This window comes from Monodon monoceros, unplaced genomic scaffold (assembly GCF_005190385.1).
Source record: "Monodon monoceros isolate NGI ecotype Baffin Bay Population unplaced genomic scaffold, NGI_Narwhal_1 Super_Scaffold_7, whole genome shotgun sequence".
In the NCBI taxonomy this organism is placed as follows: Eukaryota; Metazoa; Chordata; class Mammalia; order Artiodactyla; family Monodontidae; genus Monodon; species Monodon monoceros.
Genome location: NW_021703784.1, coordinates 68,749,828 through 68,767,573, shown reverse-complemented (window position 1 = coordinate 68,767,573; position 17,746 = coordinate 68,749,828). Strand labels below are relative to the sequence as shown.

General features: G+C 49.7%; 1 protein-coding gene across 11 annotated transcripts in view; it reads left to right on the top strand.

Moving 5' to 3' along the window:
• The window catches only part of PLEKHA7 (pleckstrin homology domain containing A7), a 209,981-nt gene that overhangs the window by 175,726 nt on the left and 16,509 nt on the right, over positions 1–17,746 (top strand). For 8 of the 11 annotated variants that reach the window (XM_029207388.1, XM_029207394.1, XM_029207391.1 and 5 more), the window contains 6 exons: positions 8,784–8,909; positions 9,028–9,108; positions 10,040–10,189; positions 10,755–10,856; positions 15,847–15,955; positions 16,124–16,350. In XM_029207388.1, the coding sequence (XP_029063221.1) occupies positions 8,784–8,909; positions 9,028–9,108; positions 10,040–10,189; positions 10,755–10,856; positions 15,847–15,955; positions 16,124–16,350 (795 nt within the window). The remainder of the gene's footprint in view (positions 1–8,783; positions 8,910–9,027; positions 9,109–10,039; positions 10,190–10,754; positions 10,857–15,846; positions 15,956–16,123; positions 16,351–17,746) is intronic. The other 3 variants (XM_029207393.1, XM_029207390.1, XM_029207386.1) reach the window with 1 other exon arrangement.

The window sequence follows — 17,746 nt, the reverse complement described above, 5'->3', positions numbered from 1 at the left end:
GGGGATTGTCATCCAGCCTTGTAGAAGCAGGGGTATGAACATTAGGTCCTAAGGCAGCAGAGGAGGGGCCTCCCCCCTCTGAGGCAAGATCAACACCTTTGGTTAGGAATCCCTCAGTTAACTTAATGTATCTGGTAATGAGCACTTGTGCTGTATCCAGCTCTGGAGAAGCTAGGGGGGATGGAAGAGAAAAATCGAGGCTCTCTGGCCTTGAGAAACTTCCAGATGTTCTGGGTCGGGGAAAGAAAGCGTTCTGAAATAACACAGACTTTTTTGCAATGAGCGTATAAAGATTTGTCTGGCCCAGTGCTCAGAGCTGAGATAGTGAGGATGACTGTGGCTGCATGCTGGGAAGGAGGTGGCGTGTGTCCAGAGCCTTGCAGAGCCAGGGCTTTAGGTTGGTTGACGTTAAAGGGAAGGGAACTGTGGGAGCCAGGGAGAGCCAGGGTGAGGGTGGTGTGGCTGGAAAAGTGGGGACAGATTGTCCAGGTTCCGGAGTCTTTCTAGGCTTTAGGAAGGAAGGTGCAGTGAAGAAAAGTCAGGCTTGGCTTTCAGACATGAGCAAAACAAGGAGGGTTCTCTCAAAACCAGGACGTTTTCTAGCTTACGTGGTATTCAGGTCACGTAGAGCATGAGTGAGTGAGTATGGTAGTCAGGTCTCAGTGCCCAGACGTGGTGGTGTGGGCCAGATGTGCAGCCCAGCCCTCCCTCCTGCGCTCTGAACCTGGGTAGGTCCTTCCACCATGCCCACCTCCCCCATCTGACCTGGAGCAGCCCCCGGCCTCCACCTGCCCTGTGTACCACCATGTCCCTGTTCCCTGGCCTCACCATGCCCGGGGCCATGCAGGTGACACAGAAGTATTTGTAGAGCATCCACGATGTACCTAGGCCTGTGGGAGAGGCGTGGCTCACAGCAGCACAGGTGTACCAGAAAACGCTCTTCAGAGTGCTTGGTGCACGGTGCGAGGGGACTTCATAAAGTGCCTGAGCCAGAGCGACAGGAAATAGGAGGAAATAGGTGTCTTCTGATTCCCGTTGGTGTGAGAGAGCCAACCTCACAGGTGGTCCTGGAGAGAAGATCCAGCTCAGCTTGGTTTTATTTAAAGATTATAGAACTTGAGCTCGATAAAAGGGATTTAGAGAGAGAGAAACTGAGGCATAGGATAGCAGAGCAGAGCCAGGAGTCTGTGTCCTGACCGCCAGCAGAAGCGGAATAACCATAGAGGGCAAAATGTGTGTCAGTCACCATGTTTTACTTCTGTTAAATTGTGTACCCGCGGCAGTAGCCCTATAAGGGAGGTGGTGTTATCTTTTTTTCACTGACTGAGGCTCAAAGAAGTAAATGACTCTCCCAAGGCCATGTTAGTAGTTATGGGGGAGCCAGTACTTGGGAGCAGCGCTGACTCTGAAGCTGGTGCTCTTAATCACCCTGCCTCCCAGCTGCTCTTACAATGCTGCTTCTACTACTGTGGACCCAAAGGTATTAAGTTTTTTGTGGAGCTGAACTGGGGTCTTTCTGCCAGGAAATATTTATGCTGTGATAGAGACAAGGTTGCATCCTTGGGGTGTTTCACCATCTAGGAGCCGTATGTGACCAAAACATTAACTAGTGATTGGAAGTTGTCGCTGTTTATCTTGAAAAACAGCTGTGTTGATACCAGAATTTCCCTGGTCTTATAGCTGCTACTTCAGTTGCTAAGCTCCTCTTAGAGAACCAGTCCCCCAATAACAGCACCAGCAGGTGAGAGACACTTGGCTTACCAGCAACATGGGTGGGAAAAGATGCTGGGGTTTGTGTTGTGTGTGAGTCATCATTCACAAAGGCTGGCATCACCTTGGCCTCCCTCCAAGAGACAGGCTTCCCTCCAAATCAGGGAGGCAGTGGGCCTGCTCTGCTCAGACCCAGCTGGGGTGTAGAGTTCCCAGATGGACGTTTCACTTCAGGATCCAGACGAGGGAAGGGCTGGAATCAAAGGAGAGGTGATGAGGGGCTGCAAGAACTGTGGCTGAGGAGTGTATTAGGCGGGATGCTTTTGTTGGCAGGTATCCGAAACCCAAGTCAGCCTGCTGAGCCACAAGGGGAATATACTGGTTCACGTAGCCAGGGCTTGTGTTCCAGGAGCTCAGGCCATGCCACCAACTGTTCTACTTTCCACACGGCCAGGGAAGAAACGTGGCCACTTGCACACTCAGGTTGGCTTCATCCCAGCCGAGCCTCCCTGTGGAGTGAAGGGTGGGGGATTCCCTAATGGAAAGCAGACTGGGCAGAAACAAGAAACACAGCAGCAGGCAGCACAGCTACAGTGTGGTCGGTTGAAGGAGGAAGGGGCAATGCAGGCAAGACATAGAGACAGTCTATAAAGCTTTAAAATGTTACCATGTGTCTTCCGTGGCTCTGAGGGGCGATTAAAACAAGTGGATCACAGCTACAAGTAGACAGGTTTTAGTTGAGTAGAAGAAAGACTTATCTAAAAGGGCCACCACAGGTCACAGTGACCTCCCCATCACTGGGGCGCAGCTGAGGCCAGGTGAGCACTGAGTGGGATGTGACTGGATCAGGAAAACCCTCAGGCCCGTTGACTCTTGAGATCCTGTGACGTGCTAGACAAGATGAGCTGCCGCGAGCCCAGTGGGGTCCCTGAGACGAGGGCCTCGGAAGACACAACTGAATGGGCGGTGTAGCCCAGCCTGGTCATGGAGATGGCGCCGAGCACAGCCCCGCTGTGACCAGCTTCTTGTGAGAGGTCCCTCCTGGGTCCTTGTGGGGAGAGGTAAGCCTCTCTGGAGAAGGATGGTCTCCCTGCCCCCACCAGGTTGGCACAGGGTCCCCCGCGTCCCTGTCCCAAAGGCCGCAGACTTAAGGATCCAGAGCCCATGTCCCCTCCGCCTCCATCAGCTGGTGCTTGGGTTCCAGAACCCCTTGGTGGTGTTTGCCCACATGTATGGAGCTTGGTCTCCTGACGTGAGCATTCCTGCTGGGGTGCCGAATGAGCAAATAAAAGCAGACTCCACTCTCTTAGAAGATGCTCTGTGTTGGTGTCCTCTTTGGAAATGCTTACTTTCCTGGCATTTTACTTGGCAGTGCCAGGGTGGAAAGGGTTTCACGCCGATTGAGCATCTGTCCTTGCCTGGCAGTTGTGGGGCACCCGTTGTTCATTATCTCACTTAATCCTCTCAGCACCTTTGAGCAAATAAGAATTATTATCCCCACCTTACTAATCAGGAACCCGTGTCTCAGAGAGGTAACTTCTGCAAAGGTATGCAGCTGAGATTCGAACCCTGTGACCAACTTCACACCTGCCTCCTTTCTTCCGTGTGCCATGCACCTCATCTGCCCTGAAGTTGCATTCGCTGAGTTGTATTTCTGGCATTAATGTTCTGCTCTTCAGAACCCTACACCGGAGCCAGGTCTGAAAAGGGGGTATGAAGTTTCCCTGTTGTTTACGGCTTGAATTGTTTTTATGCATCTGGGAAGCACAGCTGGTAAAGTGAGGTGGGGGAAGGGCACCTGCAACTACACAGGTGGTGCCTTTTAGGTGGAGCAGATTGTCCCGAGTGAGGAACGTCATCAGTGGCTCCAGGTGCCTGGGCTTTGGACTTTTCCTGACAGAGCCTGAGATCTAGGCTTCTCTGTTCAGAGTCTGTTTCCAGTTAGATTCTGGAGCAGAGTTCTTAAGTCATGGTCTGGAACACCATCTATCTCAGAATGATCTGGGAGCTTGATATAAAATTGCAGATCTGGGGCTTCCCTGGTGGCGCAGTGGTTGAGAGTCCGCGTGCGGATGCAGGGGACACGGGTCCGTGCCCCGGTCCGGGAAGAACCCACATGCCGCGGAGAGGCTGGGCCTGTGAGCCATGGCCGCTGAGCCTGCGTGTCCGGAGCCTGTGCTCCGCAACGGGAGAGGCCACAACAGTGAGAGGCCCGTGTACCGCAAAAAAAAAAAAAAAAAAAAAATTGCAGATCTGGAGGGTTCTGTTGAATTAGAACCGCTGGAAATGATGCCCAGAATTCTGTGTTTTTAAAATCAAGCTCTGGGGTGATTCTTGTGCACAGTAAGCAGAGGTCTTTTATTCTGAAGAGAGATTGTTAACGCTGGGCATGAACTAGAGCAATGAATATGGATGCTTGGGTCTTACCCCTTAGAGACTTTGATTTAATTGGTAATACTCAGGTGTTACTCTTTAAGAAAGAAAGACACTCCCTAGGTGTTCTAATGTGTGGGTATGGCTGAGAAGCATGGTTTAAAAGCAGTGGTCCTCAGAGTGTGATCCCAGATGAACAGTGTCAGCAGTTCCTGGGGCTCTGTTAGAAATGAGCAGTCTTGGCTCCCACCTCAGAGCTGCCTAGTGAGAACCTTTGGAGGTGGGGCCCAGCAAGTGTGTATATTCACAGCCCTCCAGATGATTCTGAAGCATGCTCAAGTGTGAGAACCATTTTTCAGTGGAGTGATTCCCACTCCTGGCTGCACATCAGACTCACCCAGGAGGGCTTTTAAGAATCCCAGTGCCTAGGCCCCACCCCAGGCCAATTACATCCAAGTTTTCTTGGAGTGGGACTCAGGCATCAGTCTTTTAAAGCTCCTGGGTGATCTCAGTGGTGGAGGCAGGGTTGAGGTCCAGTGTCTTAGTGGGTGGGGACGGTTCCTTCTCAAAGGGGCTGGAAGCATTTGGCATCATGGGTAAGACATAGTGGTTTAGGTGTGGAGGCGAGGGTCTGAGGGACCAAAGGTGGGTGGGGCTGAGACTAATGCATGGCTCCACTCTAAACTACAGATTCAGTATCTTACAGTATGTGATGGGGGGAGGACAGGGGAAGAAGCAGTCCCCTCTTGCCTTCTGTGGCAGAACCAGGAAGGACATGGGCACTGAAATCAGCACTCTCACGTAAACTAGCCTGCGCGAAGATCCTTCAGGCAGCGCTTATGATCCGCCATTTACGGATGAGGGAACTGAAGTCTGGAAAGGTCCACCGGCTGGGAAGCCGCATAACCAGACTGAGACACACTCACTTGAATTGCACGACGCACATCCTCCTTAAGGTTTCCCCTTGCCAGTTCCCCAAATTCTGGCTCCTTCAAATGTCATTTGATGTCTTACCTGTTACGATTTGTTGTATTTGCCTTTTTGTTTGGAACAGATAAAAAATAATGAACCTTTGATCAACGTGCTTTACAAAGTGCTGAAGAAGTCAGCACAGGGCTGTCGGCCCAGGAGAAGCGTAAGATGATCTGATCTGTATCTCCAGGCGGGGCCATTCCATTGCTTCTGGCTCAGTGCCGACTCCATCACTTGCTTCACCAGGGGCTCTCCTGACCGCCTCCAGGCTTCCCGCGAGTCATTTCGGTTTATTTTCTGTCTATTGAAGCTCCCTCAGCGTTTTGGCTGGTGCACCAGGCTGAGCCTCTCATCCGTAGTGTTTTGTGACTCCATCTTTTGTGCTGCCATTGGGGGCGGGGGGTGGGTGGGGCTTGCCTAGCTTGCCACCAGCTTGTGTTGTGTCCCCATTCTCGCTCGTCTGCCTTCATGGTGAGGGCTGCCCTAGAGCCTGGGTTCCTTGGGAGGGAGCAGCAGCTCCTGGGCACCTTGGAGGAGCTGGGGTGTCCTGAGATTCCACCGTGGCCCTGGGATTAGGGTGGCTCTTCTTCAGGGCAGGGTGTTGATGTTTGAAAACATTCTGGAGCTGGACTAGAACAAAACGCCCACGTCCCCACCATCCACCCTTTGAGAGATGCAGAGGTAGTGCCTGAAACGTGGCCAGCTTTTATAGCATTCCAAGGGAGGCTGCAGGTTGGAAAGCAGGAGCTGTGTCCAGTCATCTTGAGCCCTGCATATAGGTGTCTTGGGATGTGCTGGAGGGGAGTAAGAAGCCTGGGAGGCCTTTAATTGCTTTCCGATGTGGAGGCTCTTTCAAATGGATGAGTGCCCACTAACTTTCACTTTTTCTGGTGACAGAGCTGCTAGGGACCCATAGTTGATGTTTTGAATGGATTTAAACATTGCTATCACAAATGTGCAATTTTAAAAGGAAAATGAGATGTAATATACTGTTTGTGGCTGTGTCTTAGAAGCCTCAGCTCTCTGGAACAAAGCTAAATTCAGAAGCTTCCAGGGCCTGTGAGTTGTGTAAACACTGTCACGAAGCCCCTGCTCTAAACCCTGTGACCTTTACTCCACAGAAAGAGGTCTCAGGCCCTGAGCACAGCCAGCTCACCTCGTTTTGTCACATTCACAGACTCACTAAGCAAACGCTTCTCACGCCGGGCCCTGGGCTGGGCTTTGAGGGTACAGAGAAAATACATCACAGTCCCCACAGTCCCTCCTAATTAGGTTATTGTCAAGTGAGGGGAGACAACAGATCATCTACTAAGGCCCATAATAGTGGCAGACACAAGGGGTGGGAGGATGTCCCTTGATGGGTACCAAACCCAGATGGAGGGAGGGAGACAGGGAAGAGCAGCAAGTGTGTCCCTTCTGCTGGGTTTCTAATCCTCGTAGACTCAGTCATTTGAACTCCTAATTCATAGCACCTTAAAAGCATCACATTAAAAGGGGACAATGACAAAGTTACTTCTTAGGAAAGAGGGAGTGCTCATATCCTGAGAGAGAGAAGAAACACTATAAGTCAATCTGAAATGGAAATGAAAGCGCAGAAATTTGGGAGCATTTAGCTAGATAGGCAAATAGTCCTAATCACGAACTTCTAAGAAATTGTATATTACTGATTTTTGTAATGACTCTGATTCATCCCCCAAAAGGTTGAATTTATATTCAGTGTTCTGTGAAGGTAGTAAAGGACATACTTTTAGAAAGCTTTCCATCAAAAAGTTTAAAAGACAGCTTTCTGAAAGTGCGCTTTTTGTGCAGAAATACCTCATTCCTTGCCTGATGGTGCTGGTTAAATGAGGCATTGCTCAGTTAGACTCTCTGCCTAGCTATTTCAGTATCAAAAACATATCACCTGGAAGAAGCTTCAGTGACATAAAGGGAAGAGTTTTGCTAACAGGAGAAGTCCCCAAAGAATTATCTCAATTTGAAAATGATTTCTTCCTAGGAAGCGAGGCAAGGGCCAGCCCCTTGGAGAGTAGACAAGCTTACGGCCCCTCACTTTGGCAAAGGACTGTGACACAGAGTGAAGACTCCCCAACCGCTACCTGCTAGGGTCCCAAGTCCTGCCTGGGAAATTCAACACCTGCCTGGTGTTGGTGGTTCACCAGGATTAATTCCCCTTCCTCGCTTCCCACACTGTGCCCCCTACCCTTGCAGGAGCCAGCATTTTTTGTGGATTGTTGCTGTGGTCAGTGTGTTCTGTGACAGTGTGTATGGTTGTATGTACACATACTTTGCCAGTTTGAAGAGCAGAATTTGGCTGGAGTTCTACTTTTTCTAGGACTGACCTACATGTATTTCCCTTTCACCTACCTGTGAGGCAATAAGCAATTTGCCGAGTGCATTCCAGTGTGCCAGGCCTTCCGTTCGGGGCTGACTTTACCAAGATAAAGAAGACAGTGGTCCCTGTCCTCTACTGTGCCGCCAAAGGGAGCAGGGGAATGAGTGGGGGCAGGTCTGCAGCCCAGGCTCAGCCTTCAGCTCAAGGCGTGGAGAGGGCTTCTCCCTTGACCTTTAGATTTGGGCACATGGTCGGCTTGAGTTTTGAGGGGAATGTTTGCTAATATATCTCTGCTTCTGATTCACACTCACAAACTTAATGGAGTAGGGAGAAAGTGAGGACCATTTCTCCAGCAGCTGTGTGTCCCTCCATACTGGAACCCTTTGCATAGTGACTCTGCTATGGCTAGCTCCATCCTCCATTTCTCTGGGCAGATTTGCAAAATGGAGTTCAGCCAGACGGCCTCCCCTACAAGGGGCACGTTTGAACTGGCCATCCCTGACCATGGTTTGGCCATGGGGGTACATCTGTGAAAATGGTTCCCCTGCCCCTGCACAGTTTTTGACGAAGAAGGAGATTTGGAGGAAATGAAAACACGGACTAAAAGAGTTAAGTGTTTAACTTCGTAGGTGTCAGTGAGAGATGGGCAACGTGTCGCCCACGCTGGGTCTAGGGAAAGATGGCAAATGTTGTGAAATTCCACTGGCTTCTAAGTTTGGGTGATTTTTGTCGACTGCTTTGTGGTTTCCTTTCTTGAGAGGACAGGGTAGCTCGTAACTTGTATTGCAAGTACAGCCATTCAGGGATCAGTTGAAAACCTCAGCCAGGGGCAATCCAGGTTTCTTCTCTTGGCCAGATCCTCTTCCCAAATAGCAGAAGAGTGAGGAAGGCTGATCTTAGTCATGGGGAGGTGGGCTGTTCAGACTTCCTTGAAGTAAGGCTCAACGATGCCCAAGGGATTTGCTAGTTCTTCTTGGTCCACCCATCCTATGGCTCTGGGCGGGGTCGTGGACTTCTGTTAATTATGTTTAACCCCAGGTTTAGTAGCAAAACTCTCTTATCAGTGGCGAATCTTCCACGATTCATACTGAACTCACTTGGGGCAAATTTAAGCCTTTACAGTTGATGATACTGTAACTTGAAAGTCTGTGTTTTCTTCAATTTGAGAAATTTACAAGTACTACTAAAAGATCTCAAAAAGGTTTTCTTTTTTCCCGGAAATGACATAAGCATAAAAATACAGCAGGTATTGCCCAAGTTTTTGCCCTTTCCATGCCGTGACCCTACCTGCCACTGACGAGACTTCCACAGCTGTCCGTTGTAGGGGTAACTTTCCTTCTTGACTTCTGATTCCGAACCCCGTGGTTAAACCTCCTTTAAATTGTTCACCTCCCAGATGACAGGCCGGGATCTTCTCAAGGACCGAAGTCTGAGGCCAGTGAAGATTGCCGAGAGTGACATCGACGTGAGTGAGCAGAGTAACAGGCTGACCCCTCACCTGCCTGCTGCCTCCAGACCCAGGGTGGGCAGCTTCAGGCAGGGTTTGGATGGATCTGTAGCCAAAGGCTTTTGGATCATGCTCCAAGGCCATGGCCTTTGCTCATCATCCCAGGCCCTCTCCAACCTGTTCTTGTTCACAGGTTAAACTGAGCGTCTTCTGTGAACAAGACAGGATCCTCCAGGACTTGGAAGACAAGATACGAGCCCTTAAGGAGAACAAAGTATGTATATCAGTTTTGCGTAGTCTTGGGCTGGGTGGCAGGGGTTTTGTCATCCTGTGTTTCCTCAGTATAGACTGGACTCTCATGTTAGTACTGGACAACAGATGTCTGTTTATCCAGAACAATGTCTTTGAATTTAAAGGGTATTTCTTGTGGGGTTTCTGTCTGAACCCAGAGGAAACCTTACAGGGAGACCTCAGCCTACTTATTCCAAGTACTACCTCCCTGACCTTAATTCTGCTCTGGGCCACCCCCACCTCTCCCTGGAAGCCCTGTGAGGTGAGCCTGGGAGAGGACGGCTCCACTGGCTTGCAGTGATGACCCCAGGCTCCTGAACCCCAGGGAAGCGGGGGCTGCCTTGGAGAAAGTGGCCAGAGTCGTAGCAGGGCAGAGGCTCTCACTTCCTAAAGCTCCTTTCCTCTAAGGATCTGGGCCATAGGGGAAGCAAGTCTGGTTGGGAGGGGAGGAATAGGCTGGTAGCCACTGATGTTTGGTCTCTTAGACACTTCGTGTGAATTTTTTCTTTTCCGCATTTTAACAAGGCATTATATTTGTGACGCTCAAGGTGTATAAATAACATGGCCTTTTTATTCAAGTGCTTAGAGAGTTTTCCATCTGTTCTTTGATTTAGCCTCATAGTTTATCCCCTAAGGAGTGGATGGCCTAATGCCCAGTTTATAGATGAGGAAACAGGCACAGAGCTGTTAGGTGATTTGTCCCAGGAGGCCACCCAACGGGCAGAGTCAGAGCTGGAATCAGAGGCCTTGACTCTCAGGCCCCTAGCTGGGCGCTGGCCCCTGGCCCCTTCAGCCTCGGTTAGATCCAGCAGGTTTGCTTAGTTCCTGGCGTGGCGGGGCGGGGTTGGAGGGGACGGCCTCCTGGGAATGTTCTGCCATTCTCTTGCTCTTTGGCCCCGGTCTGTCTGGTGCAGGATCAGCTGGAATCCGTGCTGGAGGTGTTGCACAGACAGATGGAGCAGTACCGAGACCAGCCCCAGCACCTGGAGAAGATTGCCTACCAGCAGAGGCTGCTGCAGGAGGACCTTGTCCACATCCGGGCAGAGCTCTCCAGAGAGTCCACTGTGCGTAGAGGGTGTGGAGGGTGGCAGACGCTGCCCTGCCCTCCCCAGCATGGGCTGGCCAGGGGGCTGCTTTTCTCACCTCCCAAGCTGTAGTGGAGTTGGTGGCCGGGGGCGAGGGTCTTGGCAAAGGAGAACGCCTCCAGGCTGCCTCCTAACAGTAGCTTACCTTGTCTCTACCGGTGCCTTAAGGTGCTTTCTGCCAGTGACTCCTGGGTGGCTACAGCGACACCCAAGGGGTCAGATGTTTGAGAGCAGCCTGCAAGACTGTTCCCCTGATCTGTGCACAGTTAACTCTGAGACGTCAGAATTTCTACTCTTTTATTTGTCTATCTGATGTGGTACAGGCCCTTTCTGCCAGAGCTGGGAACCAAAGCATTCCCAAGGGTGGGAGAGGGGACGGTGCAGGTGGCCTGTCTCTCTCCCCAGGCCTGCCTGAGACCCACCAGGCTCCCCTTCCCTCTTCCCCTGTCGGGTCAGCAGTGGTCAGGAGCACAGGTGCTCATGGGGCCTTCTGAGGGGTGGGCGTGGCATAACGAAGAATCAGAAGCATTTCCTTGGCCAACAGGAGATGGAAAATGCCTGGAATGAATACCTGAAGTTAGAGAGAGATGTGGAGCAGCTGAAGCAGACCCTGCAGGAGCAACACAGAAGAGCCTTTTTTTTCCAGGTGACCCAAGGGTTCTTCATCCCTTCTGAGCTCTGATTTCTTCTTGGAGTCTTCACCTGTGGGGGATGTTAGCCCTACCCAGGGGCCTTCTCTTTTTGCACCTGGACTCAGCCTGCTCACCACCCCAAGCGCTCCCTTGGGGAACCCTTGCCCCAGCCAGGCTGTCGTGAGAAGCCTCGCCTCAGCTCCCCCTGCCTCTTTGCTCTCAAAGACAAGCTCCTGGGCATTTTTCTAAGGGTTTTACTACTGATCATTTGGGGAAACAGCCCCAAGGGGAGACAGTAGTGACCTAACCTTGCAGATACTTGAGGGTGATCTGTGTTCCTGGTTCTTGGCCCTGCCTTGGGTTCCTAGCTACTCACTTAGCAGCAGGAAGCCCCGCCTCCTTCCCTCCCAGACTCCTGAGGATAGATGTTACCAAGCCTTCACCTGATCAGTAGTGTGAATTCAGGCCAGGTGGGGTGATACCCATTGCTGTGGCCCCTGCCTCACTCAGGAAAGGCAGCCTTAGAGCCCTGCCTTCTCTGCCCTAAAACCAGGCTGCCCCGCTGATAGCTACCTCTGCCTCCAAAGCTGAGAGGAAGAAAGGCCCTGTGTGGTTTTCCTTCTTCCAGGTTGGGTCCTGCAGCTTCCAGTGTTCCCCCATTGGGTGCCCAACCAGGCTTCTCCCCCACACTCAAAGTTTTGAAAATGGAAAATAGCCTGCTTTTGAACCTAACTTCAGATCTGTATCTCTTCTTTCAGGACCCTGACATAAATTCTATTTATTTGAATTCAGCAAGCATTAACTGAGGGTTCTTGTGTACAAGGCAGCCTGTTGGGCCAGTCTGGGGGCCAGGCTTGCTAATTGATGAACTAGTTCTAGCCAAGCCTCTTCATTCAAGTGACTTAATGAATGTGTTGACTCTCTTCACATCAGCATCACCCCAGAAAACTGAAGGAATTCAGGAGGAGGTTTAGGTTTGTGGACTAGGAGGCTTTTCCCAGGCCCTGCTATGCTTCCACTCACCTCCACTCAGCGCTTTAGAGCTGGTCCCAGAGAACCTGGTCTAGGAGTATGTGGAGGAGACTCTTGCCTGTAGTTCAGGGTTGGCCTGTGAGGTCACGCAGAACTTGTCTGTCTCCTGTGGCTGTTGGGTTTTTCCCATTATTTCCCTTCATTTGAGTTAACATTTTCCTCTTCTTTTTGTATCCCCAGTATTTAGCATAGTGGCTTGAAAATAAATAGGTGAATATTGTTGGCAAAGTCCTTTAAACAATTGTTTCTAGTTACTAGTTCCTTGAACTGTTCGGTCTCATTAGACTTAGCTTCTTGGACTTCAACCATCCACATTAATTTCAGCCATAATTTTTTTTTTAGCTTTTCATTCCTTATGTTTCTTTAATTATACAGAAAACACATAAATGCATCTCCCTGGAAAGTCCAAACAATGAGAAGTAAAACTAAAACAGGACACAAAAGCTCCTCCTCCCTCCTTCCCTTCTCTGCCCAGTCCCTCACCTTCCCAGCATGTAATCAGTACCATCGGTTTGCAGTGTTGCCTTCCAGACCATTTTCTGTGCATTTCCAAACGTATGCACGTACATAGTATCATATAATTTATTTGGGGGAGGGAGTTGGGCTTACTTAAACAGGAATCATACTTACACATTGTTTGGTAACTTGCTTTTTTTGTCATAACTGTATGTAATGGAAATCTTTCCAAGAAAGATACCCCCAAGTTTATGCTGCCCTGTATGGTAGCTATTTAAATTTAAACATAAATTAAAATTAACTAAATTAAAAATATATTCCTTAGCCACACCAGAATTATTTCATGTGGCTAGTGGCTTTCTGTATTGGACAGCACAGATTATGGAAGATTTACATAATCTCAGAAATTGTATTAGACATTGTTGGTCTTGATGCTACAGATTTCATAGTGTGTGGATATCCCATACTTTATTTAGCCATTCCTCTTCTGATGGGCATTTAAGTTATTTGCAGTGTTTTGCTTTTATAAATGGTATCACAGTGAGCATCTATGTAACTGCCTTTAGAGCTTGTTTATGAGCATTTATCTAAGATAGGCTCCTAGGAGTGGACTTGTTGGGTTGACTTGAGTGTACATCTTAAATGTTGGCAGATACCGCCAAATCACCCTCTAAAAGGCTGCACTCATTTGCCCTCCCACCCATAGTGCATGAGAGTACTGAACCTGTTTACCCACGTCCTTGCCAACACTTGATGTTATCGGTCTTCTTAGTTTTTGCCAGTCTGCGTGCTGAAAAAGGACATCATGTTTTTATTTGCATTCATTTAATTACTAGTAGGTTAAACATCTTTTTTTATGATTATTGGCTATTTGTATTTCTACTGTGCCTTACTTCGTGGTAATGTAACATACAGCAGGCCCAGGATCCACAAATGGGTGCCATGTATAGGTCTTGTCACGGACTTCCTAGAGAACTTAGCCCTATAAGTCACTAGGAGGTAGGCCAGTCTGAAGCCTGGTCCCTGCAGCTTGATTTCCACCTAGCCTAGTGGCATTGCTCATGCTTTCCCTGAGTGCCACAATGACCCGGGAAGCTCACAAAGCCTTTCTTTGAGCCGGCTCTGTGCTAACTGCTTTGGTGTAATTCTAGGCCAGGCAAGCTGTTAGAGTCCTGAATAAATCATTGACGCTGGAGATAGGCTTGCAGCCCCATATGCAAATTCTCAGCAGTGGGGCTTGGAAACTCACCCCTCTTTAGCCAGGGTTGGCTGTGAGAAAACCCATAGCCTTTTGAGTAAAGATGAGTAGCTTTATTTATGAAGATCCTCATGGCCACCCAAGCAGGGAAACCAGAGGGTAAGAGAACTTCCAGGTAACCCTGAGAGTCAGTGAGAGGTGAGGCTACGTGTAGGTGTCCCTACATCTGGACAGTGAGTTCAAGCCTTTGCTGAATGTAGTACATTGGAGCCTTCCTGCTCGGTGTGATGTGAGGATACAGGTATGAAACCCCACTCTCGTGTTCCCCAAAAGCTTCCTTCACCTTGTCGTTAAGTTCTGAAATTCCATCGTCCTTGGATTGAAGTTCTCTGGCCTTTGCTTCTCTCTGCTCTTCTCTTACACGTTGAGGTGACAGGCAAAATGGGGGCAGGATTGTGAACTGACAGGTAGAAGTACGCCAGGTAGACTGCCAGGGGAGGAAAGAGAGAGAGAGGGAGAGATGATCTTAACCCCATGCTCCTTCTTCACCTGTTTCCAAACACTCTGCTTGGGGACCTCAGCTCTAGAGATAATCCTGTTAGCTCAGTAACATGTCTGTTTTAGGACACTCGTTCTTTAGTGGGGAGCTGAGCATTAAGCCTGTTATTTGCTTATCAGCCCTGAGGATGTGCACTGGCGTTGGAAGGGTGGAGAGAGTATGAGAGTGTGAGCTCCCCTTAGGAGGGAGGCTTCAGACGTCTGTTGTTATGCCTGTTAGATAGTATTTGATCAGGGAATTTTATGTGATTGGTCCTTTATTTATTCAGCGTACATGTACTGAGAACCTGCTCACTGCCCAGCCCTGTGGGGATGTATCCAGGAGCAGTGGTCCATAAATATCACACACGTGAGAACTCTTCCAATGGAGGCCAGCGATGTACCTGGAAAGGAGATAGGGGTGTGGAGCCTTCCTTTTTAAGTCCATGGGGTGGGACCATGATAATTTTTTTAAAAAGAATACCATATCTGGTGTTTACACAACTCGATTAAAAGGTGCCCACGACCCTTTAATCACAGCAGACCCTGCTCACCTCTTTCTAGGGCCTCTTCCCTGGTGGTTTGGGTGTAGCTTCTCAGAGTTTGCACATGGTTGTATAGCCTGCCTCTTTTCCCATCGTACTTTTAAAAAAAAAATAACAGCTTTATCATGTAATTCACATACCATAAAATTCACTATTTTAAAGTATGTAATTCACTGATTTTTTTTTTTTTTTTTAGCACATTCACAGAGTTGGGTAACCATCCCCCCAGTCAGTTGTGTAACATTTCCATAAAGCCCCCAAAGCAACCCGGTACCCATTTACAGTCACTCCCCACCCCCACCCCAACTTTCTACCCCTGCTCTAGCCAACGACTAATCTACTTCCTGTCTTTATGGACTTAATCTATTCTGGACGGTTCCTATGAATGAAATTATACAGGATGTGGCACTTTGTGTCCGGCTTCTTTCACTTAGCATCATGTTTCCAAGGTTCATCCATGTGGTAGCAGACATAGTACTTCATTCCTTTTTACTGCCACATAATATCCACTGCCCCTTATACTAAATCCCACATCCCAAGATTCAGCTCTGTCTTCAAAAAGAGGCTCTTTATGTTCTAGGGATGGTGTAACCTCTAGTCCTTGCCTTCTCTTCCCTTCTGCCGTGGTTGCCTAAGACAGTCTTTTTTTAAATTGTAAAATATATGTAGCATAAAAACTTACCTAACCATTTTTAAGTGTACAGTTTGGTCCTGTTAAGTGGATTCACATTGTTGTACAGCCAATCTCCAGAAATGTTTTTTATCTTGAAAAACTGCAACTCTGTACACATTAAACAACAATCTTCATTCCCCCCTCCCCCCAGCCAAAAGTGGAGCTCTGTACCCATTAACAAAACAATCCCTGTTCCCCCTCGTCCCAGCCTCTGGCAACCACCCTTCTATTTTTCTGTCTCTGAATTTGGCTACTTTAGATAACCTCATATAAGTGGAATCATAACAGTATTTAAGGGAGTCGATTTTTAAGTGAGGTGGAAACAGGAAAGGTAGACTGTGAGAGCTTCTCTGAAACTTCTCCCCTGGACCTTGGGCGTCTTTCACGTCTGCACTTGCCCAGGAAGCCATGAAGCAGGCTTGGCTGTAGACCTGGTGGGGTTTCCAAAGGGTATACTGCCCCCCAGGGTGAGGGGCTCTGTCTGAATGACAGCAGAAGTCCTAAGAAGAAACTTCTGGTGAGGAGCTAAGAAGGAAGTGAACCCACTGCCTCCTCTTCCTCAGGAGAAATCGCAGATACAGAAGGATCTCTGGAGGATCGAAGATGTCATTGCAGGCCTGAGTGCAAATAAAGAGAACTTCAGAATCCTGGTGGAATCGGTCAAAAATCCGGGTGAGCGGGCCATCTTCCTGGGGGTGGGGGTGGTGGAGGCCAGCGCCTGGAGCCTGGGGGATGGCCCCTGGGGAGGTCGGGCCTTCGTGGCCTAAGTCACTCCCCTTGTCCTCTGAGGAAGAGGGTCTTTGTTTCATCGCACCCTTTGCTTCTCTCCACACCCCTCAGAGAGGAAAACAGTGCCTTTGTTTCCTTACCCGCCTGTGCCTTCAATCTCTTCTTCTGAGAGCAAGCCGTCCCTGCTGCCCAGCCCGCCCACCAGCCCCATGCGGACCCCTCTGGAGGTTCGACTCTTCCCCCAGCTGCAAACCTACGTGCCGTACCGACCTCACCTGCCCCAGCTGAGGAAGGTGATGTCTCCCCTTCAGTCACCAACCAAGACGAAGCCCAAAGCTGTGAGTATTGATGACCAGGAGCTGGGCGCTGTCGTTTCCTCTCTGGCAGACGATTGTCCTTCTCTGTCCTCAGGCCCTCTTCTCTTGGGAGAGAAGCTTTTAGGGAAGCTTGGGGAGACAGACCAGCCAGAGTCCTGAGGGGTTCCTGAGCCATGAGCGGTTAAGGAGAGGTAGGGGCTCCTGCCGTTGTGCTTAGTCTCCCAGAACTGGAAGGGCCCTTAGAGGCGATCTAGCCCACTCTCCCATTTTGCAGCTGGGAAAACTGAAGCCTAGCAAGAGGCAGTGACTGCACTGAGTAGGGTAGAATTTGTGATCTGCATCGTGCAGAGAAGTGTGTGGCTGCCCCACGCAGGGCTCCGTGCAAACCTGCGGTTTGGGCCGTGAGCTCGTCTTAGCAGAAGAGCATCCTTACCTCCACCTGCAGCTGAGGACTGTGCTGGGTGGTGAGGATACATGTGGTCTTCACAGCAACCTCCTGGAGTATAGACAGGAAGGGCAGCATCTCCATCCCACAGGTAAGAGAACTGAGGCCCAAGCTGTTAAAATTTGCATGAGGTCTCCATATTAGTTAGTGAATCCAATCCGCATCTTCTGACCATTCTTTGTGCCATCTGACATGTAGCTGGACATTCAGCCCTGGTCCTCAGGTTAGGTATGTGGCCCATGTGGTTGCCTGGGCCAACACCTTGGCTTGCCTGGCATAGAGAGGGGCCAAGCCCTTGGCTGAGTCTGGGAGCACAGAAGACTCTAAGGAAATAAAAGATGTGGTCAAGTACTGTGATAGCTCATGTTTCCAGGGCAGGCCAGCCTTGGCTGGAAAACATGAGGGGGCTGGTCCAAGTGACAGGGAAGCTATAGCAGAGGGGACCTTGGAATGGAGACCTCTAGGTTTTCGCCAACAAGGGCTTGAAGGAGCTTTGCCTGGGCGCCATGTATGCTTAGGACGTCTGACAAGATCAGTGCACAGTTCACACGAGTTCCTATACCTGGTCTTCACCGTTCACCTGCTTCCAGCCATGGTCTAGAGCCCAGAGCTGGAAGAAATGGTGCAGGGAACCAGGGTCATTGTGAACTTCTTTATCTTGAGATTTCCTTCCCACTCCCAGATCTAAGAGTCATGGAGCACCAGCCACAAAACAGGAGGTAGAAAATAGCAAAACAAATAGCGGGAATGGCTGGGACAGACAGGTGCTAATATAATGCAAGATGCCTGCCCCCTGGGACGAGGAGCAAAGGGAAAAAGGCCTGTGAGCAGGACTGCCTGGATTCCAGCCCTTGTCTGTCTCTGGGTCTTCAGGCAAGGCCCATACCCTCTCTGGGCATCCTCAGTTTCCCCTTGTGCAGAACAAGCAGCTTGAAATAGATGAAGACAGAGGCTCCTCTTCATAGCTTGGTT